The following is a 25,563-nucleotide window of genomic DNA, read 5'->3' as shown; positions in this document are numbered from 1 at the left end:
TGAAAATTTTTCAAATTGTTTTTTCAGTTTTGTTTGAAAAAACTCTCAGACCATACCAAATCAAATTGTGCACACCTCTAATTCTACAATTGATATATAAACGATAATAAGCAAACTATTTCAATTAACTTAAAATAGAACAATTTTGTTTTGACAAAATGTCATTTCGTGTCAAAATATTTGTTGCATATTTTAATTTGATAAGTCTATGTTTTGTGCATTATTTTGTAATAAATTATGTTATTTCCTAACAATTGACAAAGTATATTGTTTCGATATAATTCATGTCGTTACTTGTAGTGTTTTAACACGATTTTACTTGTTATATGGTTTGAGTTATTTTAGATTGGGTTAGGTCAAAACGAAAATATTTCAGTTCGATTTAGAGTTAAAAATTTTTTACACGATTTTATTTTGAATTGGGTTAGGGTTTAAAGTCTTTAATTTGAAATCTGAATTGACAAGATACGAACACAATCTGATAATACGAATTGTTTGGTCTACTTGTAGTTTTACTCAAGAAAGATAGTTAGAATGGATTCAATTTTAGCTGAGCTCATGGGCATTTTGCGCTAGGATTAAAGTCATAATATACAATTCGAGTTTATTTGAATTGGTATACAATAATTAAGGAGGGTTATTGACAGAGTGAACAATATTATCAAAAGGTTGAATGCCAACATTGACAGGATAAACAAAGCCACCATATGAATAAAATTAACTCATTCAAGCCTACCTGTGGATTTGATTTAAATTAATTCAAATCAAATCTACCTCTAAAAGAGAGGGTGAACTCTTAGACACTTGGGCTTATTATTTTTTTCTAATTGGAGTTGCGTAATAATTTAGGGCAAATTTTCATCTACCTATAAACCCTAATCCAACCCACCAAAAAACTGCCCCACATCGACAGTTTTTCTTATTTGAAAATATTTTCCAGTAAATAAGGTAATCTCATTCTCATCTCTTATGGACTTAGACAATAAGATGAAATAAAAAATTAGTTAAATGAATTTTCAATAAAATTATTCACTTATATAATAACACATCATATATATATTTATTTATATATATATATATATATATATATATTTATATATATATATTTATTTATTTATTTTGAAGGGATGTTGAATTTTTTACTTTATTTTTTCTTTTAATCGTGTACATATATGTCACTTATTTCAAATTCTAAATAAAAATACCAATAATCTATTTTCTCAAAATACTTTCGTTGATGTAACTCATGCAGAAAGAGAGAATACTACAACGGTAATCTCTCTTTTTCTTTAGCCTTCCAATAAGAGAAGAAATCTCTGCAGCATGAAAAAAATTCTTCAACAGAGAAGACATTTGTGATTGAATAATAAAACTTGTAAGAAAAAACCATTAAAAAAGATTCAATTTTGACACAATGGAGGGACAGACAGAAATTGTCAAATTTCTTTAGAGAATTCACATTTGTTGTAAAGATTTCACAGTAAAATCATCTACATTCAAGTTAGTTTTGATTTAAGCGCTTATGTTATATGTTTTCTTGTTGAACAATTGAAAATCAAATAATATATGGTAGATTCATGTTTATGACTTCATGTGAAATATAATTTTATTGTGATTTTATGTTGTTAAATTGTTTAATGTTATGATTTCATATTGTTATATTGTTCAATGTTGTTATAATGTTGTTTAATATTGTATTGATAATTAAAAAATACAAAAATTCAAGTTTGGATAAAAACCAGACAAAAAATAGGTTGGTGAAAAGCTATGGATCGGCGAAAAGCCAAGCCTTGGCGTGATCCCACATGTTTGTTTAAACACAACTTCAACCATAGAACTCTACCACCACTCCCTAAACACAAGAGAATGGGTAAAGGAATTGAGGGAATTCACATTTGTTGTAAAGATTTCACAACAAAATCGTCTACATTCAAGTCAGTTTTGATTTAAACCCTTATGTTATATGTTTTCTTGTTGAACAATTGAAAATCAAATAATATATGGTAGATTCATGTTTATGACTTCATGTGAAATATAATTTTATTGTGATTTCATGTTGTTAAATTGTTTAATGTTATAATTTCATGTTGTTATATTGTTCATTGTTGTTATAATATTGTTTAATATTGTATTGATAATTAAAAAATACAAAAATTCAGGTTTAGATAAAAACCAGACAAAGAAGAGGTTGGCGAAAAGCCAAGCCTTGGCGTGATCCCACATGTTTGTTTAAACACAACTTCAACCTTAGAACTTTATCACTACTCCCTAAACACAAAAGAATGGATAAAGGAATTGAGGGAAATGGACGCTGTTTTTGAATAGACATGCGGGATCAGGGGGGTTGGCGGAAAGCCAAGCCTTGGTGGAAAGCCAAGGGTTGGTGCCAACCCCTTGGCTTTCCGCCAACCTATTCTTTGTCTAGTTTTTATTAAAACTTGAATTTTCTTACTTTTTAACCATCAGTACGATATTAAACAATATAATAACATAAAATTACAATATTAAACAATCAACAACATGAAATCATAACAAAATTATATTTTATATGAAGTCATAAACATGAATCTACGATACATTTTTTTATTTTCAATTGTTCAACTAGAAAACACATAACATAAGTGCTTAAATTAAAGCTGACCTGAATGTGAATGATTTTGCTGTGAAATCTTTATAACAAATGTGAATTCTCTAAAAAAACTTGGTAATTTTCGTCTCTCCTTCCCTTATATTCAAGTTGAATATTTTATAATGGTTTTCTTTTACGGGTTTTATTATTCAATCACAAGTGTCTTCTCTATTGAATAATTTTTTTTATGTTGCAGAGATTTCTTCCTTTATTGAAAGGCTGAGGAAAAAGAGAGAGATTATTATTGTGATATTCTCATTTTTTACATGAGTTATATTAAAGAGGTATTTTGAAAAAATAGATTAGTATTGTGATATTTTTGTTTAGAGTTTGAGATAAGTGGCATATATGTATACACGGTTAAAAAAAAGAGTAAAAAATTCAATATTCCTATATTAAAATTTGAACCTAAATAACACATAAATAAAATAAAAAATTAGATATATTAGTAATATAAAGATGTTACTTGAAAGTAGAGGGGTCAGTGGGTCGAACCGGGGTGACTTTGATGCGATCCATTATACCTAATACCTGCACAGTTGTGGGTATTTGAGTCAAATCAATTAAAAAAAATACATAAAGCTTACAACTTGACCATATGTATATACGATCAGATCTTATTAAGTCTTAAATGGGTTAGCTTGTTAAATTTAATAAAAAATAATTTTTTATATTATAAATATTAGTAAATTAATTAATTATTTTTTAAATAATTATATAAACAGTAGTGGCTGGGTTGGGCCAGCCCATAGGCCTAATGTCTAGGCCCAAGGGTTTGACTCAGTGTATTACAGTATCAGGCTGAGGTTTGTATTACAGTATCGGGCTGAGGTTTTTTGGGCTAAGTTATTTTCCCGTGCTTCAAGTTGGGCTGCAGGCCGGCCTGGGTCATTTGCCATGATTACCTGGGAGAGAAGAGGTAACGGCAGAAGCCTGAATTTCTGCTGCAATAATTTCTGGGAAATTTAATGTTGAAATCAACATCAAGAAAATTGAGCCTACAAGGAAAAGAAACTGCGAAGAAGAGTCCATGTTTTTCACCTGTCAAACAAGCAAAAAATGAAAGAAAAATTTCACACAGAATGAGTCTACTTTCTAGTTCTCTGTGGAATTTTGACAATTTTCTTTCCAACAGAGCCATTAGTGGTCACTTGAAAATAAACCTGACCCATCAAAGAAGTAATGAAATAGTTACCTTTAAGATATAGAGGGCGAAAGAGAAAGAAGAGAGAGGTGTCTTCTTCTTCTTCTTCTTGCATGATTTGGTTTATGGAAATAGTGAGAAGGGTTTATTTGCAGAAACCCCATGGCTAATAATTATGTGTGAAAAGGAATCGAATATGAAGATTGCATTTTGGTGCCTTTTTTTCACACGAGAGAGAGAGAGCTTTTGGAAAAGTTGAAACTTGCTTTGTGTAGAATCACTAGTTTGCAAGCAGAGAATCATTACAGTTTAGTTTAATAAATAAATAAGAAAAATCTTAGCTTAAAGTAGTTTGATGATATTGAGAGAGGAGTTAAAGAGAAGAAGAAGAAAAACTTACTCGAGCTTGGAGATGAATGAATCACAAAAGCACATATGGAAAAAATGCTTCTAGCTTCCTCTCTTATGCATGAAGTTCATGTTCTTGGAATTTTTGCTAGGAAAAATATTCTTAGCACTTATGGAGAACCAACCCATGAACAATAAAAATAACTTAGAATTTTTGTTTCTCGTGGGATAGCAAATATTCTTATATTGCTTATTAATTTTCAAAATGCATGTAATTAATTTTCCAAGTTTTAATTCTTTTCCTTTGAACCACCCAAAAATTTGCAAAGGGATAAAATAGTCAATTCCCACTACTTTTTTTATTTTTTCCTTCAAATTGAAGTTTACTTCTTGTTCAAGTAAATTAAAATCCCAAATTCCAACCAAACTGGAGGAAATTATGGACATGAGATGAGATTAATGTGTTAATTAAGATTCATAATTAAAAAATATTTAAAAATTCTTAAAATAAAATAAATATAAATAAGTCAATGGAAACTTCATGAACTGTTAGATTAATTTGACAAACTCAAGTTAGTCAAAGGTGACAAGTTCACTGTTTTTTTGTTTTGAAAAATCATTAATTTAAATATATAAAAATATCAATATAATTTCTAAAATTTATATTAATTCTTTTAAAATTTTATTATTTTTAATTAATTTTTTATATATTATTTTTATAAGATTGATAAATATCGGTAAAACACCAATCTAAAAAATATTTTCTTATTCAAATCATTAAACAATCAATCATAATTAATACTTAACCATAACAATTATAACCAAACATAGCTCGTATTTACTAATCATTTTAAGTACAAATAAAAACAGTAAGTCTTGCCAATGTCAATAAAATTCTTCTTTAAACCTACCAAGGGAAACCTATTTCCTCTTTTCCAATTGAAATCGTGCAATTAAATATAATTATTATAATTAAATAAATCTAATTTCAAGTAAATTTCAATATGTCATGGGACTCATCGGAATAATTTCAAGTAAATTTGGATCTATTAAAACTTAAATCAATAAAAAAAATATAACTTTATATTATTGGGTTGTTGAAATTAATCTAAAGCATTTCAAGCTTCACATAGGTAGGGAGATTGAGAATCAGTTTACAAAATTTCCAAAAAAAATGGCTGTTACCTGGATTTAATTATAAAATTTTGGCCCTTTAATAGAATAAGGAACTAAAATAATTAGTTAAAAAATAAATAAAAGAAAAAAGGCATAAATAGTAAATTCACACACACAAAAAAAAAAAAAAACTTAATAAGACTAGGCATTGATTAATTTTTCCCTATTTTCTACACAAAATGCCTACTGCACAAACTATTTCATAAGAACTTCAACTATATTGGCTAGAGAGGTCAGTTCAAATTGGAGGACTGCCGTTTAACGGTAGCTTCCATCAGGATCACTGCAGGGTCACAATCACATAGGCGGCTGATCATGCAAAATCAAAGCAATGACAAGGCAACAGTCACAGTTGCTCCGGGATGTTTGGAACGTTTGGAGGGGGAAGGATGGAGTTAAATAGCTGTTCATTCACCTTGACTGGCAGAGGGGGCATCTGCCTCATTGTTTGAGGCATTTCATTCAAGCTGCAAATGGATATTATGAAGAAACAGGTCAATGAACTTGTTCATGCAAACAATATGTCAGATTATGAATTAGTAACTACATCCAATCTGTAAAAGGATCTTGATTGTTCTGAATTTCTATTTTTGGAATGAAATATTTATGGGATCCACTGAAAGGATCAAATTGTAGTATTGTGTGAGATACCGAGAGGGCTAAACCAACAATTCAAGGAGTTATGATCTCCCAATTCTGGTCATTCAAGGGACCAGAAACCTCCCTATTCAGCCCTAAGGCTGCCCACAAAACCCTAATAATTTTCTTCCTTCTCCCTTTTTACAACCCTGCCATTTATATACACCTATTCTACCCCTAGGATTAAGACATGAGTCCCAAAAATCCCTAGATCCTAACGCATAGCACCAAGAAAAGAAGAAAAAGCTGTAGCTCTAATTATGGAAATGAGTCCAACACTTGCATCAGCTATAGAGCTTTTAGTCCTAAAAATTTGAAGCATAAAGCAGCACATAGAACAAGAGTTCATGAATAAGACTCAAATTGAATTGGAGATGTCAACCCCTAATTCCCGATTGCAAATGTGCTCGTCTCTTTTATCAGCTAAGTCTAACAATGAAACCCAAAAAGACTGAATTTGTGAAGTTGAATGAGATGATTCACATATCATATATGTTGATATGAGCAACGCAGAAATATGCATGCCACACTGATGGTTTATTCAACAGAAGCTCCGTAACGAAAATTTTAATTTTTAACATCAATCTCATTGATAACTTGGACCTTTTTTTTTATTCGTACTTAAAAGATAACAAACTCAGTGAAAAGGCAGATTGACATGTATAGAGAAACAAAAATTTATTTAAATTGCTCATTTACATGAGACAGACACATTCTTTGCACTATCTCTTACTTACCATGAGAAACAGAGAAAGTACTGCATTAAGTACTCATACAGAAAACTATTATAAACAAATAGTGTATCAAGGACAATGCAAGCGAGCATACCCATTTAATAATTTGAAGATGTTCTCATGAGTTTGACAGAAGAGTCGGATATTTTCATGATACTGAAAAGAAAAGGATAAGAAGGTAAATTTGATTAGGCAAAAACAACAAATTGATACTGAAAAAGAAATGACACTATGTAAGAACATCTCCAACAGCCAAGAAAGCAACACAGTATGCCATAGTTATAGCTAGCAGTTGAAATGACTCAATTTATGTTATAAAATGTAACGACGCAAATATATGTTCAAGAAAGCACAAGTATCAATCAATAACATCAAAAAGCAATGCAGAAAAAGAGAGAGAGAGAGAGTTTGAAGCCAAAATATGAACAGAGATGTTTTAACATACATCAAATCAAGAATTCTATCAAACAAAACCCACATTATTTTCTTAAGAAGTAAACAAAATATAATCAAGACTTTTCAGATGGGGGCAAAAAATTTTCTTTCTATGTATACATGCTTGAAAGACAGAGTTTGAAGGGCAAAAAATTCACACTACACATTCAAATATATATATATATATGTTGATGTGATATTCCTTTTATTTATACCATATCATTCATCATCATGCATTGACATTTATTTGGTTAACTTATTATATAAATTGTTCTATACATTTTGTCTCCTTACACTTTGCATACAAAAGTTCTATTTCTAGTATTATTCTGGCAAAATATGTACAAAAATTTCTATGATACATTAAGCCAACTGTTCTATCAAACAAAATCCACTTACATTTCATATTAGTAATCAAAATATAACCAAGTTCAGACAGGACTTAACATTCACCAAGAAAATGAAAAAATCAATACGGCAGTAAAGTGTTTCAGTTATAAGAATATATGTAAAGTGTTTTGAGTGAAGTCAATGTATTTCAATATAAGTACTTCACCTGCAAAGCTGAAAGGTTAGCAGATATTTGTTCAAAAGACTTGGCATTCTGCTCAAGAATCTCACCCATGGGACCACCAAGGGCTGCAAACACCACAATTGCAAATTCTCAAGATGACACTCCCAGAACCATGGCATAAAAAATGTTTCAAAAAGAATCAATAGTTCACAGAGTAAAGGAAGAGAGTGCAGATGGAATATCTGATGTTTCATCTGTGGGAAAGGAAAGAGTCTCCCATGCAAAAGATTATATATCACAAAGTAGCATCAAATTCACAACCAGAGAGCATTCAGACAACTCTGTACTAACACTTACCTAATTATTAGTTACCTACATTTAAATTTAAATTAACCAATTAAATCAGTAAAGCTAATGGGCTTCCTGCACCACTGAAAATTCATACACTTGAATATCAAGTTGCAGATAAGATTCTAATGAAGGTGGACAAAGATGGATTGTCAAATTCTTAAACCATGTAAATGCAGACACCAGATTTTTCTTATTTAAGTTCAACCAACAAATGAAAAAAAGAAAGAAAGAAAGTTTAAAAGAAAAAACAAAGCTAGATAAGATAGTCCCAGTTGAATATCACCCTAACTGTGGATATCCTATGAACTCTGCTATTCATTTGCCAATTACTTATAGAGCCGCAAAAAATCAATTTCTTAGATTAATATCTATAATTAAAAATGTTAAAATAAAGGAAAATATATTTAAAAATTCCTCTACTAAGGAGTGAGAGCACCATTTTTAAAACATGTCACACCATTTTTATTAACATTGAAATGTTAAGATCTTGATTCAGCTAAAGCTAATGGAGCTTCTAAATTCAAGTCCATTGATTAAAATATCAGGACAAAACCAGAAGTTAACACTACCATAGAATTTAGCCAAAAGGACAAGCAAACAAAGAAATATTGTAAAAGATGAAAGGTTGCATAACATAACAGGAAAGCTTAGTGTTCCCAGGCTACTAGAATAAGTCAGAGCTGTGAAAGAGATACACAAATATGTGTGAAAGCTGACCCAGATATGAAATGGAATCATCATAGTCCTTAGACATCATTGGTGGCGCATATGAATGAACATTGGGTCGGACTGCAAAAGGCACCAACTTTGCTGAAGGATCAATGACTCTTTCCTAAGAATCAAAACCAAAAGATGTCTAAGCACATATAGGTCCATCACATCACAGCCACATTCAAATTCATATAAAATTGTAACAATGAACCATATACCATCCCCATGAAGCCCACAGTAATGAATTTACATATTTAAGGAAAAAGAAACTCCCCAATTAAATTTTACACCCCAAAGCCTTCCAATCAAAGCTGTGCTACAACTTAGATACAGATATATTTAGTATGACAGATCACTATACTTATGTGTAAGCGCAAATGAAACAATTAATGCATTCAAAAGACAGGCCTCTGGTAAATAAAATTTAAAAAGCCACAAGACCCTTAAGATAAAAGATTGACTTCAAAGGACGCCTCAAAGTAAGCTAACGAAATTCCTCAAACATCTAAAATTTTGCTCTGTTTGAGAAACAATGGCTAAGTTTTATGATAAAGGAGATAGAAGAAACAGGCTAAGACACACTCATGAGAATCCAATACGAAAAGATGATTTACAAAAACAATTAACATATGGTGGTACTAGCAATCAAACAAGCATTCATCTTTTAATGTTCAATTACATGGGCTGACTGTGTAGTTTTGAGTTTTGGTTCAGTCATAATCATTTCAGCCTAATTATGCAGAACTGGAACTTTTCACTGAATCAGTTATGATGCAAAAACACAAAAGTAGCCTTCACAATAATAGGATCCAATGCAATTCATCAAGCATGAAAATTTCCCAACCACACACATAGATTCTTAAAATAATTACCAAAATTTATTTATCAAAACAAAAAATTCAAAAGAGAATGAAATCAAATAATAAGTTGCATTGAAAAGAAAAACTAGATTGTACCTTCTTATCTCTGGTTCTCTTTGCTAAATCTTCCTTCCTCCTCTTGTTGTTTTCTTTCTTCTGAAAAAAGAAATTAATTATTAGAACACTTGAACTCCACACATCAAGCAGAATTACTTTAGATTTCACACAGGCAAAATAAGATATTTTTTTAGTCCTACATCTGTTATGGGAGCTGTGAAGCAATCTAAAACGAGAATCATCAACAATGGACTGCTGCAAGCCAAAATTTTGTCTCACCTATATCATTTGATTACCATTGTTATGGCCACTCAACTAGAAAAAATTGTTTTGATCATTATTTACTACACAATTTGCAGGTGTACAAATAACAATTTGGATTATTATTTCATAGAGTTCAAAGATACAGCCAAAGAATAGGAGAAACTATAAATCTTACAGTCATCCATCGGCAACGCAGTGCCACATCCCGAATAGTTTTATTTGGTAGATGCATAGCTATCTTTGCATAATTAGTTAAGCTATTTTCTGATGTATATCTGCAAAATATTGGACCACATCAATTAGAAGAACTACTCATGGATGAAACAGAATCAAAACAGAAAGGAACTTTAGACCAAAACTATGTGTAACTAATATAAGTAGCAAATTTATGGACATGAACAAAGAAAAAAGGCACTCAACTCACTAAAAATGATTTAAACCAGAGATCTCATAGAGTTCGGCCAAAACTTTCATATAAGATTATGCTGGAATTTTTTCACTTTGATTCGTATAAGCCTGAAATCAGTCAGCCTCTTAAACTATCAAATACGTTGGAATTAATTCTTGTGAAAGCTTTTAAAACTTGAAATGTTATGATAAGTACAGATCAATTGTCAACTGAAGAATTCGATGACAAACATAGCGCTAACTTATATAATACAAGTGAAATTTAAATTCAAAATGAATAAATGCTCAAAGATACACCATTTTAGCCCAAAAAAAAAAGACAACTCACAGTTAAACAAGGAACCCAATTCAACTGAAGCCACAAAACTTCAAACAGCCACCCAATAACTCAAACATATCTCAGAATTAAACCAAAATGTCACAAACTCAATTAAATAAGCACGAAAGGACTACAAGAAACATTCCATTGAACCCATCAAGAACTAATTATTCAACTAAACCATCTCACAAAACCTTCATCCCATCCAAAAACAAAAACCACCCCCAAAGATAATAAAAGAAAATCAAAATTCACAAAAATAAATCTAACTTGAACTACCAAAACACTAAATATCCAACAAAAAGTTACAAAACAAAACCCAAATGAACCCAACTCACAAAATTTACTCACGTTTGAATCCCCTCTTCAAGAATAGCATGTTCTTCAGCAGTCCAGTCCATAGAAATCCCAGGGTTGTGTTTTAGACCATACCCAGTCCGCTCCTGAACGCCCAAATTAGCGTTGGTTCCACTGAAAGACGTCGATGGAATGCTATGTTCTTGATGAGTCCCAGGTGGGTTGGCCATTATTCTAAAAAATTTACACCAAATCGGCGGTGGGTTCGTTTTTTTTCCCGCCACAAAACTTACGGAAACTAAAAGATTTATCGAATCGAAATGAAATGAATGTCTGAAAGAAAAAGGACTTGTATGGCGGTGAAGAAGAGAGTGAGTTTTGAGAGTTGGGACTTGAGAGAGGTCTACAGAAGCCGACAGATGAAGAGAATCAGAATTCTTTTTGAAGTTGTCAAGGTGATGTGATGATGATGAATTGAAACGTAAATTCAGAGTGGCCGTCTCATGTTAGAAGTGCAAATCTATGTGTCAAAAAGTGCTTTTTGCCCCTCCAAATTTGCTTTTTGTTTTTTGTTTGGATTGGCTCTATAAATGTTGTTTGGTTGATTTTCATTTGTTGTTTACTGAATTGGCCGTAATTTTAAAAAAATTTAAAAATATAAATGATGGTTAGTGCTGATTCAATTCGAATATAGATTAAATGAGTTAGTTAATTTGAATTAGACTTGACAAACAGACGAGTCAAATCGATTAATGCGGGTGTGGATTGAGTTATACAAGTAATAATTTATAAAACTCGTACTCAATTTTACTAGTACAGTTTTATGACGTTTGCTAATATTAATTTCTCATTATTTTTTTTATTTTTATTATCTTAATATATTTATTTAATAATTTTTAATATTTTTCTCTTCAAATATATAAGTATTTTATAGAAGAATAAAAATTTAACTCAAATTATAAAATTATTTTTTATATAGTTAAAAAATTTTCACATTAAACACGAAATGATTATTCATAATAAAGTGTTTAGTGTTCATATTCTTTAAATTTGTTTTTAACATAACAAATTCAATAATTTTAGGGCAAATTTGAGTTTTTTTTTGTTAAGAGAAGATAAAATATGTGAAATTTATATTGGATGTATTATAAAGTTGATGTTTAAGACGCAGAAGAAAACAAATACCAAAAAAATAATAATAATAGGTGACCTGTGAGTGCCCGTGGTTATACTTGGCCCACCCAAAAAAATTTATTATCTACGGATGCAGATATAAAAATCTAAGACTCATACTCATTTTCAAACTCATATCGAATTTGAGCATAATTTGAATATTTGAGTTTGAGTAAAATCAAATTATAGACAAAGTTAAATTATCTTCAAATCTATTATGGGTTAATCCAAATGTTTATGTTAGGTCAACTAAAATTAAATTCAAAGTTAATTAATATTTGAATTGAGTTAAAATCTCAGTTTGCTTATTTCAAACAAATCTTGTATGGACTCATCCTAAATTGGCTTTAACCCTAAAATGGTTGTCCATAAATCTTAGCAAGATTTGGCAAAAGGGAAAATTTACTAATTCAGTGTATGTGTAAAAATATAGATTTTTGTTTTATTTAAAAATATTTTGATTTACAGTGGTTTATGGGTCAGTTTTAGAAATAATAAATGGATTTTTTCCTTCCCTAAAGTTAAAATCATTTTTGTTTGAAGGAGTATAATAAATATTATATAATATGATACGAAACAAATAAAAAATAATATATATTATAAAATATATTAAAAATTGATATAATATAATAAATATATTATATGATATGATATATATTTTAATTGATAATATTTTTAAAAAAATAATAATATGATAGAAATGTATCTATAAGCTTTTAAAATATTACAAATTTTGATTTTTTAAAATAATAATATAATAATTATAATTTTTTTTATTATTTTAATTAAAAATATATTATTTAATATTATGAAATATATCTAATAAAAAATTAGGTTTTGGATTAATCAAAATTGATATATTTTAAATCATTAATTTTCTATTATTAAAATTAATTTAAACTTTAGTTTTTAAATGTAAAAAACTCTGAATCAGTGAGCTGCTAGGCAGCCATCGCCAGCAATGGTGGCCATCATTGTCAGAAAACTTTACAATAGTGCAAACGGTGACGTTTCACTTTTCAAAAACAGTTTTTGACCCATGTTGAAGATAATTGGGTGATGATTACGTATCAACTTTGGTGTTTTGTATTTTTAGAACTTTTTAATGACTTTTTTAATCTAATTTTAAAAGTTATTTATAAAATTAAAAGTTACGGTCATTTGGTGATTGAAATGTTTTAAAAGGCCAAATGACTTATTTCTATTTAAAGTATCCTCTTATCTTAAATTTTTATCTTTTACTTTTAAAAATTTTAAATACTTATTTATAAATAATTAAAATTAACGATTTTAAAGATAAAATTGTTATTTTATCTATAATATTAAAAATAAACTAAAATTTAATCTCTTTTTTATCTCCTAAACCTTAAAAATAAAAATTTTCTCTTAACCCAAGTTTTAAAAAATAACAGTTTCTCCCTAGGATTTGGTTTCTAGATTTTCGATGTCAAATTTGATGTCATTGCCAGTGTTGAATATCTTCTCAAACATCTTCTCTCTCCGATGACTAAATTTCTCTCATTTAGAAGTTTGAAAGATATTGATTGACGTCGAAAATAAATCTCAACTTTATCAGAAAGACAAAAGATCTCATCTTCTTCAAAGAGACGAAGATGGTGGGTTTAGGACTGCCGACTGGAGAAGAAGATGGTGAGGGAGTGACCACTGGAGGAAGAGAAAGGAGATGTCGCCAGATAAGAGCCAAAAATGATGTTGAAGTTTGAAAACTAAACCCTATGGGGGAGATGCATTTTTTTAAAACTTGACATATGGGGAAAATTGTTAGTTTTTAGGGTTTAGGGGGCCAAAAAAAAAATTTAAAGAGTTAGAGTTTAATTAACTTTAACTGCTTATGAGTGGGTAAATGAGATTTTTAAAGTTAAAGGATAAGAACTTGAAATAGAAAGATACTTTTGGTGGGAAATAGTTCTCTGACCTTTTTTAAACTAATTTTGAAATCGTTCTAGTAGATTATTTTATAATCAAATGAATTTACCAAACACATTTTGAATAATTGCTTAAAGAATGAGCGATTACATAAGAGTATATTTGAGCCAAGACCAAATAGAATAGGGGTTGGCTTAAGCTCATTTTAAATCTATAAAGTCTAACTCAAGAGCACCAAAAAAATTGTTAGAAAGCACTAAAATAAAAAAATGATAATTAATATATAGATGAAAAGAATCATCGGAGAAGAAAAAAAGTCATCAAAGAAGATAAATTTATTGGCAACTTTTAAATAGAATTTCAAACTGAGTTGAATTTAAGTATAAACTGACTCAAGCTTGATTTTAATTTATAATGGTCAACTTAAATTCATTCAAATTGGCCAAGGATATTGTTAAAGACTATAAATTTGCAAACATTACATAACTTTGAGAAGCATAGACCACATGGACCACACGCCACACTCTTTCCTTAGATATCTTATGAAAAAGGCCAAAGGACTAATTTGCCACCCAAGTTTTAATGTAAATATAAATATATATTTGTAGGGTTTGAAAAACCTAAATACTCATTTATAGACTAACTTTTGTTAAATTTTCCTGTTAGAAGTAAAGGTAAAATCGTTATTTTACTATTAAACCCTAAATTCTATCAAATTTATATCATTTTTCCTTCTTAACTTAAAAAACTAATAATTTTTCCCCTAGTTTAAACTTTGAAAAATTACGTTTTGCCCTATAGTGTTTCTCTTTTATTCTTCTCCATCTTCGACAACTGGAATCGAATTGTGCCACTTTGTCTTTTGCCTCCAATGCTTTCTTCTCTTGGATCCATTGTAAACAACGATGAAGATGTACACCGGTAGAGCTAGATCTCTTTTACTGAAGAGATTTGAAATCTCTTCTTATCGTTATTTCTAGATAAAATGTGTTCTATTCACAATTAGTATTCTATATGACATTTGAGATTAACTTACGTGTAAATGATGTGTCTAATTGTTTATTATGTTGCTAAATAATATGTTCATACTTTGACTAAGACGAAATCTAATTGTACAACACTTGGTCACATAATAGATAGAATAATGTTATGTATATAGTTTTAAATATATAATTAAATATTTTAAAGATTTGTTATTATTTGATTTAGAGTTAGTTTATATTTCAAAAACACCTATTAATAATAATATAATAATAATAAATTATTTATATATCCAATTATTTACTTAAAACTGTATGAAAATAATTTTATTGTAATAAATAATAGGTGGTAATTTAAAACCCATTGATATCAATATTGACTAGTCTCTTTACTTATGTATTAATTATGCTCTATTTCTGTATAAGCATCATTTAAGAATAAAAACTGACCAATTATAGATCTCAGATTGATACTATACTTTAATAATAATTAGATTATTAATTGACCAATAAAAATTGACTCAAGCTTGATTTTAATTGACAAATAATATTTAATTATCATAATTTACGTATGGCTCCACATGTCTAAATATGATTAGACAGGCGTATCACGTCAAAGAAAGAAATTGTACATACATATACAAAGCTTAAATCGTTTTAATATTACAAATAACATAAATAACATATGTAACTATTATAATGCAGCTAAATGCAAATTTAAAACATTAATATAGTTAACATTATGTGGGTGTTTAAGAACCGATTACTCAAATCGGTTTGCGAATTTTAAAACCAAACTGAATTTTCGATATCAAAAAACCTTTAAATTGAAAGCAATTGGTTTAGGGTAAAATCAATAATACACTAACAATAACATTTGACTATCAAGACACTATCTTTATAAAAAATTATATAGACTTCTTAGATAAAGTTACAAGATAGTAAATCTAGTTTATAGTATATGAGAAAGTATAAATATTGAATTTGGAATTAAGAGAGAAAAGGAGAGGTCTGATGAGAAAGAGAAACCCTAGAAGATGAAGAAGAAAAGTAATATTGTGAAAATTATTTTGATATACTGAAAAAGCTAACAAAGAAAGAAGAGATTCGCAAAGGTAAGGTTAGCATATTATAAAGTCTTTTTTTCTCAACTTAACAATCAAAGAGAGGGAGTGGAGATTCTTTTATAATAGCTGAGTGTCGACTAGCAAGAATCAACAAAACTTTTTAGGTGATATCAGAGAGAGAGAGAGAGAGAGAGAAAGAGAGAATAATCACGATTAGATCTTTTTTCTTTTCAAAGAAAACTGATTTTGTTTAGATAATTGGTTTTTAAGTATTCATAAACTAATATTCGAACAAAAAAAACAGTTTTCCAAATTTAAGACCTTCTATCCAAACTAATTTTTCGATTATCATGTTTACCATTTTGGTTATCAATTTAGTTTGGATAACAGATATTTATGAATAATCTAATTAACTACATATTATTTACCTTGAAGACTTCGTAATTGTATCAACTTATTTTAATGAGGATTAACATGGACTTCATTAAAAATTCAACTATAAACTTATAATATTTAATAAAAGTAGTATTATGTATATAAGTAATAACGTATCATTATATGATTAAGTAATTTTAAATTATAAATAATATAATATAATCATATTTTAATATATTATTATTTATATACATAATTTTATTGATTTAAAAATAATAATAATAGATATTTATATAAATCCCTGGAGAATACAACTTATATAATATTTTTAAAAATAAAAAATAATAATAAATTGTGATTGAATTCATTGTCAATTCAATGAACATTTTCAAGTCTAGGCGTAGTGCTATGAAAAGGCTAAATACTTCAACAATAATTGAAGACAAAAATTAGTTCAAAGATTCGTTTTTTTATTTTTAGGTTTGACTTATCATCTATTTCATTTCCTTATATACATCTAATTTTCTTGTTTATTTTTTAATATTAATATTAATTTTTTTATTTTACAAATTAACTTTCAATCATTTTTGTCAAAATTTGAATATAAATTATGTTAATGTAATAATTTTGAATTATATTATAATATATCATTATTAATATTCAAATTATTATTATTATAAGATAAAATATAATATCACTTAGGAATCATCATTTTTTATTCATCGGCCGTAATAAATCTTATAATTGTGCACTTAAAATTAATATTAAATCACTTGAATGGAATTTTCAGGCTTTTAATATCTAATATTCTCTCCCAAGTCCCAACAATAATTTTTAATTTATAATTTTAGTTAAAAAATTTTAAAAAACCAGAAAAAAGCAAGTCAACAAGAATAAAATAAATCCATATATTCAAAAGATTCAATCCCATAATTTTAGCTTCAAAACAAAGCAAAATGTAAGTTTAATTATATAAAGGCAGGATTAAAAAAAAAAAATTAGGCTATTGGCTTCTTCTTGAAGAGTAAATGAGATAAACTTACGGTTTGATCCATGTACTTTGATATATGGTAGATTTAACGCAAACATCATAAAATGTTATTACGCAGCAAAACTCTTATTTGATTAAACTCATGAATATAATATTTATAAAACAATTAGTGACTATTGGATATATATATATTATACAAACTTGCAGATTGAGACGAGAAGTAAATAGAGTATAATCTTATCCAGAAACAATAGTGGCGAGATAAAGGTCAACGTTGATCTATTATAACTTTTACAATCCCTTTGACATTAAATAATAATTTTTTATTGTCATATAACCAATTCCCACACACTTAACCATTACAATCAAAATATAATAGTGACATGTAATCCTAACATCTAGTAATATAAATTGACAATAGTTGAAAGGTCAAGGGAGAGACACTCCTAGCACTCGCATTCTAGCATTACAATATTGCTAATTTCTTTTAAGTCAGTCAACTAGTATCACCTTCATAGACGTATGCTCTCGGTTTAACCGTCAAATCACAATCACAATAACATTTTGTTGTCTCTTGATTTCCTTCTGTCATTTCATCTTTTTATATTAAATTGCGTAACAGTTTAGTATACTTCTCATTATTGTTAATATCATTACCCACGACATCATCCTTTCTAGTTCCAAAATTTTGGGAGTATGGAAGGAGGCGAGTAATCCCTAAAGGGAATGCAATACCCCGTATCTAGAAATCCCCAGATTTCTTTTTTACTATCATACAATATATATATATATATATTACCAATGGGAGGGGTTGGGTTGAGTTTTACAAGGTTGAGTATATGATAGGTATAAATGATAAGTATTAACTGGTATAAATAAATTAATGTATCATTATATGATTGAAAGATCTAACTGTTTATTTTATTTTTAATTATTTAATTATATGATAACATATCATTTTATTCGTATTAATTAATATCAATCATTTGTACACGAAATATCGTTGTTTGCCAGTTTTCATCCTTAACTCTAATCTAACCATGAACTTTCCTAGGATTTTTCCCTCCATAAGACCACCCTTTTACCGATATCCAACCTTGCCAGCCTTTTTCAGCCATCCTTAACCTGCTCTCCACTAAACTTTCACCTCGCAGTTCCATTAAATCTCTCTCAGAAAGCATTCAATAATATTCTTTTTGCATGCATGCACAATAACAAAAGTAAATTATAATAAAAAGCTCTTTTGGTCCAATGTGTCTTCCAAATCCAAATCATTCTATCTTTATTCTTTTTTGAATTTTTTTTCTAATATTTGATGATGAATGAAGGGACCTCAACTGACCCACTTGCCAAAAATGTCCAAAAACTACAACTGTAAAGCAAATTCAAATTGGGGTTTAGCTTGGATTACTAGCTTACTAATTGTTTAATTATTGCTCAAGTATGAACAAAAAACTTTCAACAAGAAATTAGTAAATGAAGCAACAACCGGCCTTATGATTTGTTTATTTAGTTATTTTTGAGTCTCAATTAATTCTTTAAGTTGCCAATTTTATTTATGCCTTGACTAACTAGCTAACTTCATTCTTTTGTTTGCATATAATTAATGTGTACCAACCACTAAACTTTTACAGCCAAACTCTTTCTTAATCAAATTTATGGATACGTTGTCAAGGAAGTGACAAGTTACATGATGAATGTCCAACTATGTCAATTACCCGTAGGTTAGCTTATTTAGCATGTGAATAAAAGACTGTATGTACATCCAAAAGTAAGGATAGATATGAATCAAACAAAACCTACTCGAACATCTATTAACTCTAGTTTGTCTTGAATTAAAAATGAGATCATTTGAGTTTGATTTGAGTTTATCGAACAAAAATTAAGAATAGTTTAAGTTTAACTCAATCTTTAAGTTTGAAGTTTGAAACTTGACTTGAGTTTATAGCGCAAGTTCGTAACTTGGATTTGTGGCATGTGTTCGCAGTTTATTAACTAAACGATATCGTTTTACATAATAATAGATAAAACGATATCATTTTGACATTCATCTATCTTGTGAGTTAAACTCCTTCATGCTCAAATTTGACTAAGTTTAAAAAACGAATTAACCCTTTCGACTCAAGATTAACCTAAATAAATTTAAATTAAACTAAATTAAGTGAAACCGACTTTCAAGATTAAATCAATTCAGGTTCAAATTTACACCTATCTAAAAGTGATGGGAGTAGTGAGACTTGGGATGATATCACTTTCATATCCAAATCAATTTTCTATACTCAAGTCAAGCTTAAACCCAAATAAGGTTGGAGACAAAGGCCAATGGCCTTGTACTTCGAAATTGCCCCCCTAGAGAAATGTTTAGTCATGTTCTACTTAAATATTAATGTGAAAAAAATATATATAAAACAATAATATTGAATGTTGGAGAACACCTTGGACCAACAGTGACATCTAGTCTTCTACTATTGGCTTGGTTATTGTTATATGAATGCATATTATTGGTCACCCTTTCTTATTCATATTCTAAAGATAAAAAGTTTGTATCAATGTTCGTCTTGATTATTAATGTTTGATCATTATTTAATAATTTAAAGTTTTAAGTTTAATCACAAACAAATTACGGACTGTGTCGAGTCAATAAAACAAACAATTACATTCAAACAAATATCAAAGAGAAAGAATATGCAATTTATCCTGGTTCATTGAAAACATAAATATATCCAACAAATTTAATATTATTTTAGTATCTTCCAAAGTCTTTCCCGTCATAATAAATGTATTTGTTAATGAATTATTATATTATTCATATAAGAGAACAATATGTTTATATATTAAGGGTATTAATACTAACAAAACGCTGCAAAAATTTTTATTTTTAAAAGAAATCTTAAAATGATTTCTCATAGATTAAACTCAAATTATCCTCTGTTCACTCTCTTAAGAGCAAGGTTTCCACACATTGACTTGATAATAGGACCCTAGTGTGTGTCACACTTTATATGACAACACATGAGAAATCCTACTAGGATTTGTAATTGTGACATATGTATATATTAGTTATTGATGAATTATTATATCACTTATATAAGAAAATAATGTGTTTTTATATAAAAATTTTTATTAGTAGGAGAAACCTCGCGAAAATTTTTATTTCTAAAAGAAATCTTAAAGCCAATTAAAAAAATATTAATAGAATTAATATTTGTTTCTTTCTTCAAAATATAATTTGTTACTTTAGAACTCCATAATTTAAGCCAATTCAAAAGTGATGGAAAACTCAACTTACAAGGAACCTACTTTACTCAACAAACTAAGTTGAAGAAATGAATAATCAAGACTAAAAAATTCATAAACTCACTTTTGAAAACCGATGAAATCGCTGCAACTTGTTTATTATTTTCTTTAACAGATAATAAGCACGTGATTTTATGATGATTACATGATAATTTATCCTTCTTATATAAGAATAACACTAATGAAATAATTAGACAAGCCACTTATATATTGATTAACCTTGAATATGGGTAAAAGTACTTTTACCTAGATAATAGAAAAAATATCTCGTGACAGTTTTAAATATTTCTACAATCTTTTCAACCTATCATTTTAGTCTCTTGATATCACTAGATCATTTTCCATCTCTATCAACTTTCACATAAGATTGAACCATTTTCTTTTATTTCAATAGGATAATATGATTAACCAATCTTGTAATTACATACTTAATTAACCATTTCCTTTAAGTCTTATAAATTTAGGATTCTACAAAGAAAATGGAGATTCTTTTTGTCTAATGATTCTTCTCCTTTTCCAGCATTCTTGTTCACCAGCTCAAGAAGGGAGCCAAGCTAGGACAATTGATTTGAACACTACAATTCGTCTAGTTGGTAATTCTTTTTTTTTTTTTACTCTTCTCATAATTTTTTCTTATGCAGTGGTTCTCTTTTTTCGTTTTCTTCTTCTTTGACTATTCATCTACTTCTTTGGTGATTTTTCTCTTTTTCCAAGAATAATATTTACCAAATCCAATGAACTCAGCTTAAACTAGTCTTTGTATAGGTTGAAATTGATTCAATTTAAATTTATCTCTACTAATACTAATAATTAATTGAACCATATATATATATATACACACGCCTTTTTACATCTTGGTTACCGAGTTCTCATATAATACACGAACTTTGGATACTTAAAAATCCTTGGATTGATCACAAAACTATTTCTTCCACACTAGAATTGAAAAAAAATTAAAAAAAAAAAAAACTAATGCCGATGTAAAAATCACATGCATGCACGTTGCTTGTCAAAATTTAACGTAAAGAAGAAGAATGTTGAAAATACTTCGAGGCATGTGAACAGCCTCCTAAACCCCTTCTTCCGCCACTCGGTAACTTGAACAAAATTCAAGTTCAATTCTTAAAAAAAAAGCTAAGCTTTCATACCTTGTTAAATATTTATTTTTTCCAAATTTTTCCAGCTCATCATTGTCGGTAATGCCAATTGGCTGACCTGAAAACCCTAGTCTATATAATGGCTAAGCTTGTTGTTAAGGGATGTATGTTCAAGATAGTGATTAATAGGTAAAAAATTAGGGTTCCATTGTGGGAGAGAGAACAATGGAGAGAAGTGAAGAAAGGTTTGTGATTTTCATTCTCCCACTGGTGGTTCTTGCCTTGAGCTTGTTTGCGGTGAAAGTGATGGAAGCGGCGGTGACACTTCCGAAGCCGGTGAAGTTGGAATGGCATTATTATCGGATCCACAACACATGTCGTTATGCTGAGGTTTATGTAAGGCACCAAGTGGAGTTGGTGTATAAAAATGATAAAAGTCTGCCGGCCAAGCTCCTGCGGTTGCTCTACTCCGACTGCTTTGTCAGTGTATGTGTTTGAATTACAATTTCTTACTTTCTATTTTTGTTTCTTTCATTTCTTTCTAGGGTTCTAAATCATGAACATTCAGGAATTCTTTGGCCAAAATTAATGACAATCTTTAGAAACTTGAAACGAAAAATTTATCTAAAATTGTGTCTATTAATAGATTTCTAGTGTTAAGAATCATGTAATAAATTTTTGTGAATGCTTTTTTTTGCAAAAAAAGTGCTCTTAAATTAAAAATTATGTTTCAAAACTTGGATCAAATTGACGATTGAATGAATTCAATCAAGATTATGGTTAGTCTAGTTTAGGTCAATGCTAAAACTAGTGTTTACAAGACTTGGGATCCAACAATTTCAAAAATATGCACAATACTATCCGGCTAACATTCTATATGGTTATTCCTTGTTATAACTTTTATTTAATTAAGTGATTTTATATTATTATCAATAGTATTGAAGCTTTTATCTGATCAATAGTTGGATTAAGATAGACTTAGGCCAACCCTTTAACTAGGGTAATATCCAGTTTGAGTTTAAAAACATTGGATAGTAATAATTTAAACATCAATAAAACTATATATACAAACAATGATATGATATTGTGTGATTGAGTATTGTTTTATCTCTTATTTAAAATTATCAAATCACATAGTAACGTGTTATTATTTATATACAAGGTTATGCATATAATATTATTCTGTAAACATTTCTTTCATTCCCAATTGAGAAAATTAGGGAGATGTTTGGTTACAAGAAGCTTAAGATTTTGTTTTCAGGTTGTGAATTTAATTCAAGCGTCGAATATGACTCATAGAGATGGCTAATGTCTAGCTAATTGTGCCAAGGAATTTCAGCAAAATTTGCCTAATGTTCACGTGAATTCCAAAGTTTTACCGTTTTAGGAAGGCATGGCTTAAATGGGAACGCATTTATAGGGTTTCCAAATAATAAATTTACAAAGCATGTGGCCTTAGCTTTTACGGCAAGCAACCAAATCTCCATACATATTTTGAGTCATCTTGTGTAAAGGTATATTCAAAGCGACTCAAGTTCGGATTTGGTTCAACTTAAATTTGAGTTACTTTATGTCAAAGTGGATTTAAACTAATTTAAGCGTAAATTTGGGCCAATGCAAATTTAACTTTATTTGAAAGAATTGAGTTTGAATTTAACTAGTTCGAACATAGTTCAATACTATAACCAAGTCAAAATCAACTAAAATGATATTGTTTTGGTCAAATCAACATTTTTTAATTGATTTGAATAAAACTTTTTCAAGTTTGCAAGCTTGGCAAACCAAACAATCCAAATTTGAATTCGACAATATAAAACCCTTAAACTCGAGCTTGTGTAAGCTGAATTCATTTCATATTTCTTCGTGTCAAGCTGACAATTAAGCTTAAATCAACTTAGTTTAAATTCACTTTTAATTATATAATTAAATAATTTTAAATTAGAGATAAAATAAATAATTCAATTATATAACACATCCGTTTGTTTATACTGTACCTAATATTTATATATGTAGAATTACTTAAATTGTTAGTACATGGAAGGTATAATAAAACTGGTTCAATTATATTTCTGATCAACAATTTTATGTAGTACTTGTGTGGTCGATTTTATGCAGGGATGTGATGCATCCATCCTTCTGGACGGAGATTACTCTGAAAAAACTGCAAGACAGAATGGGGGGCTCGGAGGATTCGAGTTAATTGATGACATCAAAACTGTTCTTGAAGACCGCTGCCCCGGAGTAGTTTCTTGTGCTGATATCCTCCACCTTGCCACCAGGGATGCCGTTCACATGGTACTTTTTTTTGGTTGCAATTTCACTTTATTTATTTTTAAAATAGACTCTTAATACATATTCTTGCACTGTTAAATTAGGATTGGATTCAATCTAAATTAATCAAATTCAATTTCGAATTCAAACCAAAGATTGAACACGTTTTCATAAAATCAGCTGACTTTAAACCAATTTAAACATTTGAGTTTCAATTAACTCAGATCGAATCTAAAATTAAATTGTTTTTAAACTGAATTCAAATCTCAACTTCTTGGTCTCAAACTGAATTTGAATTGACTTGTTTGTATTCAAACTGGTCAAAACTGAATCCAGCTCGACATCAAATTATTGATCCGATATGATTTAGGGAAGTTACTGAATTTTAACAAGAGTTTATTACTGATTCTTATTTTGATGAATCAACAGGCGGGTGCACCTTCATATCCTGTATTCACCGGCAGGCGAGATGGGTTGACTTCAAACAGAGATTCTGTGGACCTCCCATCACCGTCCATCTCATTCGACCAAACTTGGTCATACTTCGAATCCAAGGGCTTAGATGTGTTAGACATGGTAACTCTCCTAGGTAAGATGCTTCAAAAGCATTAAATAATGTCTTTCCTTCAAGAAAATATCACAGAAACACACAAGTTTTCTGTAGTATTTCGATCAAAGTTTGGCATGGCAAAGTTTCAACCTAGGACATGATTAGATTTAAGTTGCTCGATTTTGAATTTGAGGTTGAGCTAGTTTAAATCAAATCCAAAGTTAGTCGATCTCAAATTGGGTCTTGTTTGGGATCAGCCAAGATCAAATCCAACCCAAATCAGATCAAGAAAAATTACTTCTACAGCAAAAATTGGCACTGGACAGTTTGATTTCCGGGTGCACTGCTGATCCAGAAAGCATATTGAGAAACCAAAACAAAAATGAGAGAGCTGACAAATTTCAAACTGCTTGCGGGGTTTCCTCTACAATGACTTAATTTTCTTACTCTATTTCAGGAGCACACTCACTAGGGAGAACTCACTGCCGATACGTGGAAGACCGGCTGTACAATTTCAATAATACCGGAAAGCCTGATCCAAGCTTGAACAAAACAACTGCAACCCAGCTGAAAAGCCTCTGTCCAACCAGAGTTAAAGAGGGTCAAAGCGACCCATTGGTTTACCTAAATCCAGAATCCGGTAAAGATTACAAATTCTCCAACACTTACTACTCCAGAATTTTATCAAGAGAAGCCGTCCTAGAGGTTGATCAACAGCTATTATACGGGAACAATGACACTCTTGCAATCATTAACGAATTTGCTGCTGGTTTCGAAGACTTCAGGAGATCATTTGCTCTATCAATGAGCCGGATGGGAAGCATTAATGTTTTAACTGGGAATCAAGGGGAGATACGTAAAAATTGTCGAGTCATAAATAAAAAATGATGAGTCCAAGGACTGAAAAATCGAAATGGTTTTGTCATTATGAAATTAAAATATAAGCTTATTTACATGAAATTGTTTTGTGCAAGGATACTAGAGTGATC

General features: G+C 29.4%; 2 protein-coding genes and 1 long non-coding RNA gene across 3 annotated transcripts; 1 reads left to right on the top strand and 2 right to left on the bottom strand.

Annotated features, from left to right (window-relative positions):
• Positions 1–3,272: 3,272 nt before the first annotated feature.
• LOC123219941 lies at positions 3,273–4,307 on the bottom strand. Its single transcript, XR_006502957.1, has 3 exons — positions 4,174–4,307; positions 3,825–4,053; positions 3,273–3,670 (listed from the first exon to the last, which is right to left on the bottom strand). It is a non-coding gene; the product is annotated as an uncharacterized LOC123219941 (long non-coding RNA).
• Positions 4,308–5,429: 1,122 nt separating this feature from the next.
• LOC123220367 lies at positions 5,430–11,413 on the bottom strand. Its single transcript, XM_044642567.1, has 7 exons — positions 10,941–11,413; positions 10,038–10,137; positions 9,638–9,697; positions 8,688–8,802; positions 7,662–7,744; positions 6,765–6,826; positions 5,430–5,764 (listed from the first exon to the last, which is right to left on the bottom strand). Exons 1-7 carry the CDS (start codon positions 11,114–11,116, stop codon positions 5,644–5,646), a joined length of 717 nt encoding a protein of 238 aa, XP_044498502.1. The 5' UTR covers positions 11,117–11,413; the 3' UTR covers positions 5,430–5,643.
• A 12,437-nt stretch (positions 11,414–23,850) lies between these two features.
• Positions 23,851–25,534, top strand: LOC123221202 (probable peroxidase 61). The gene is made up of 3 exons (XM_044643971.1): positions 23,851–24,048; positions 24,454–24,613; positions 25,032–25,534. The coding sequence occupies exons 1-3, from the start codon at positions 23,863–23,865 to the stop codon at positions 25,460–25,462; spliced, it is 777 nt and encodes a 258-aa protein (XP_044499906.1). The 5' UTR covers positions 23,851–23,862; the 3' UTR covers positions 25,463–25,534.
• Positions 25,535–25,563: the final 29 nt, after the last annotated feature.

Source organism: Mangifera indica, chromosome 7, assembly GCF_011075055.1.
Source record: "Mangifera indica cultivar Alphonso chromosome 7, CATAS_Mindica_2.1, whole genome shotgun sequence".
NCBI classification, from domain to species: Eukaryota; Viridiplantae; Streptophyta; class Magnoliopsida; order Sapindales; family Anacardiaceae; genus Mangifera; species Mangifera indica.
Note: the sequence above shows the minus strand (reverse complement) of the source record. Positions and strands in the feature narration are given on the sequence as shown.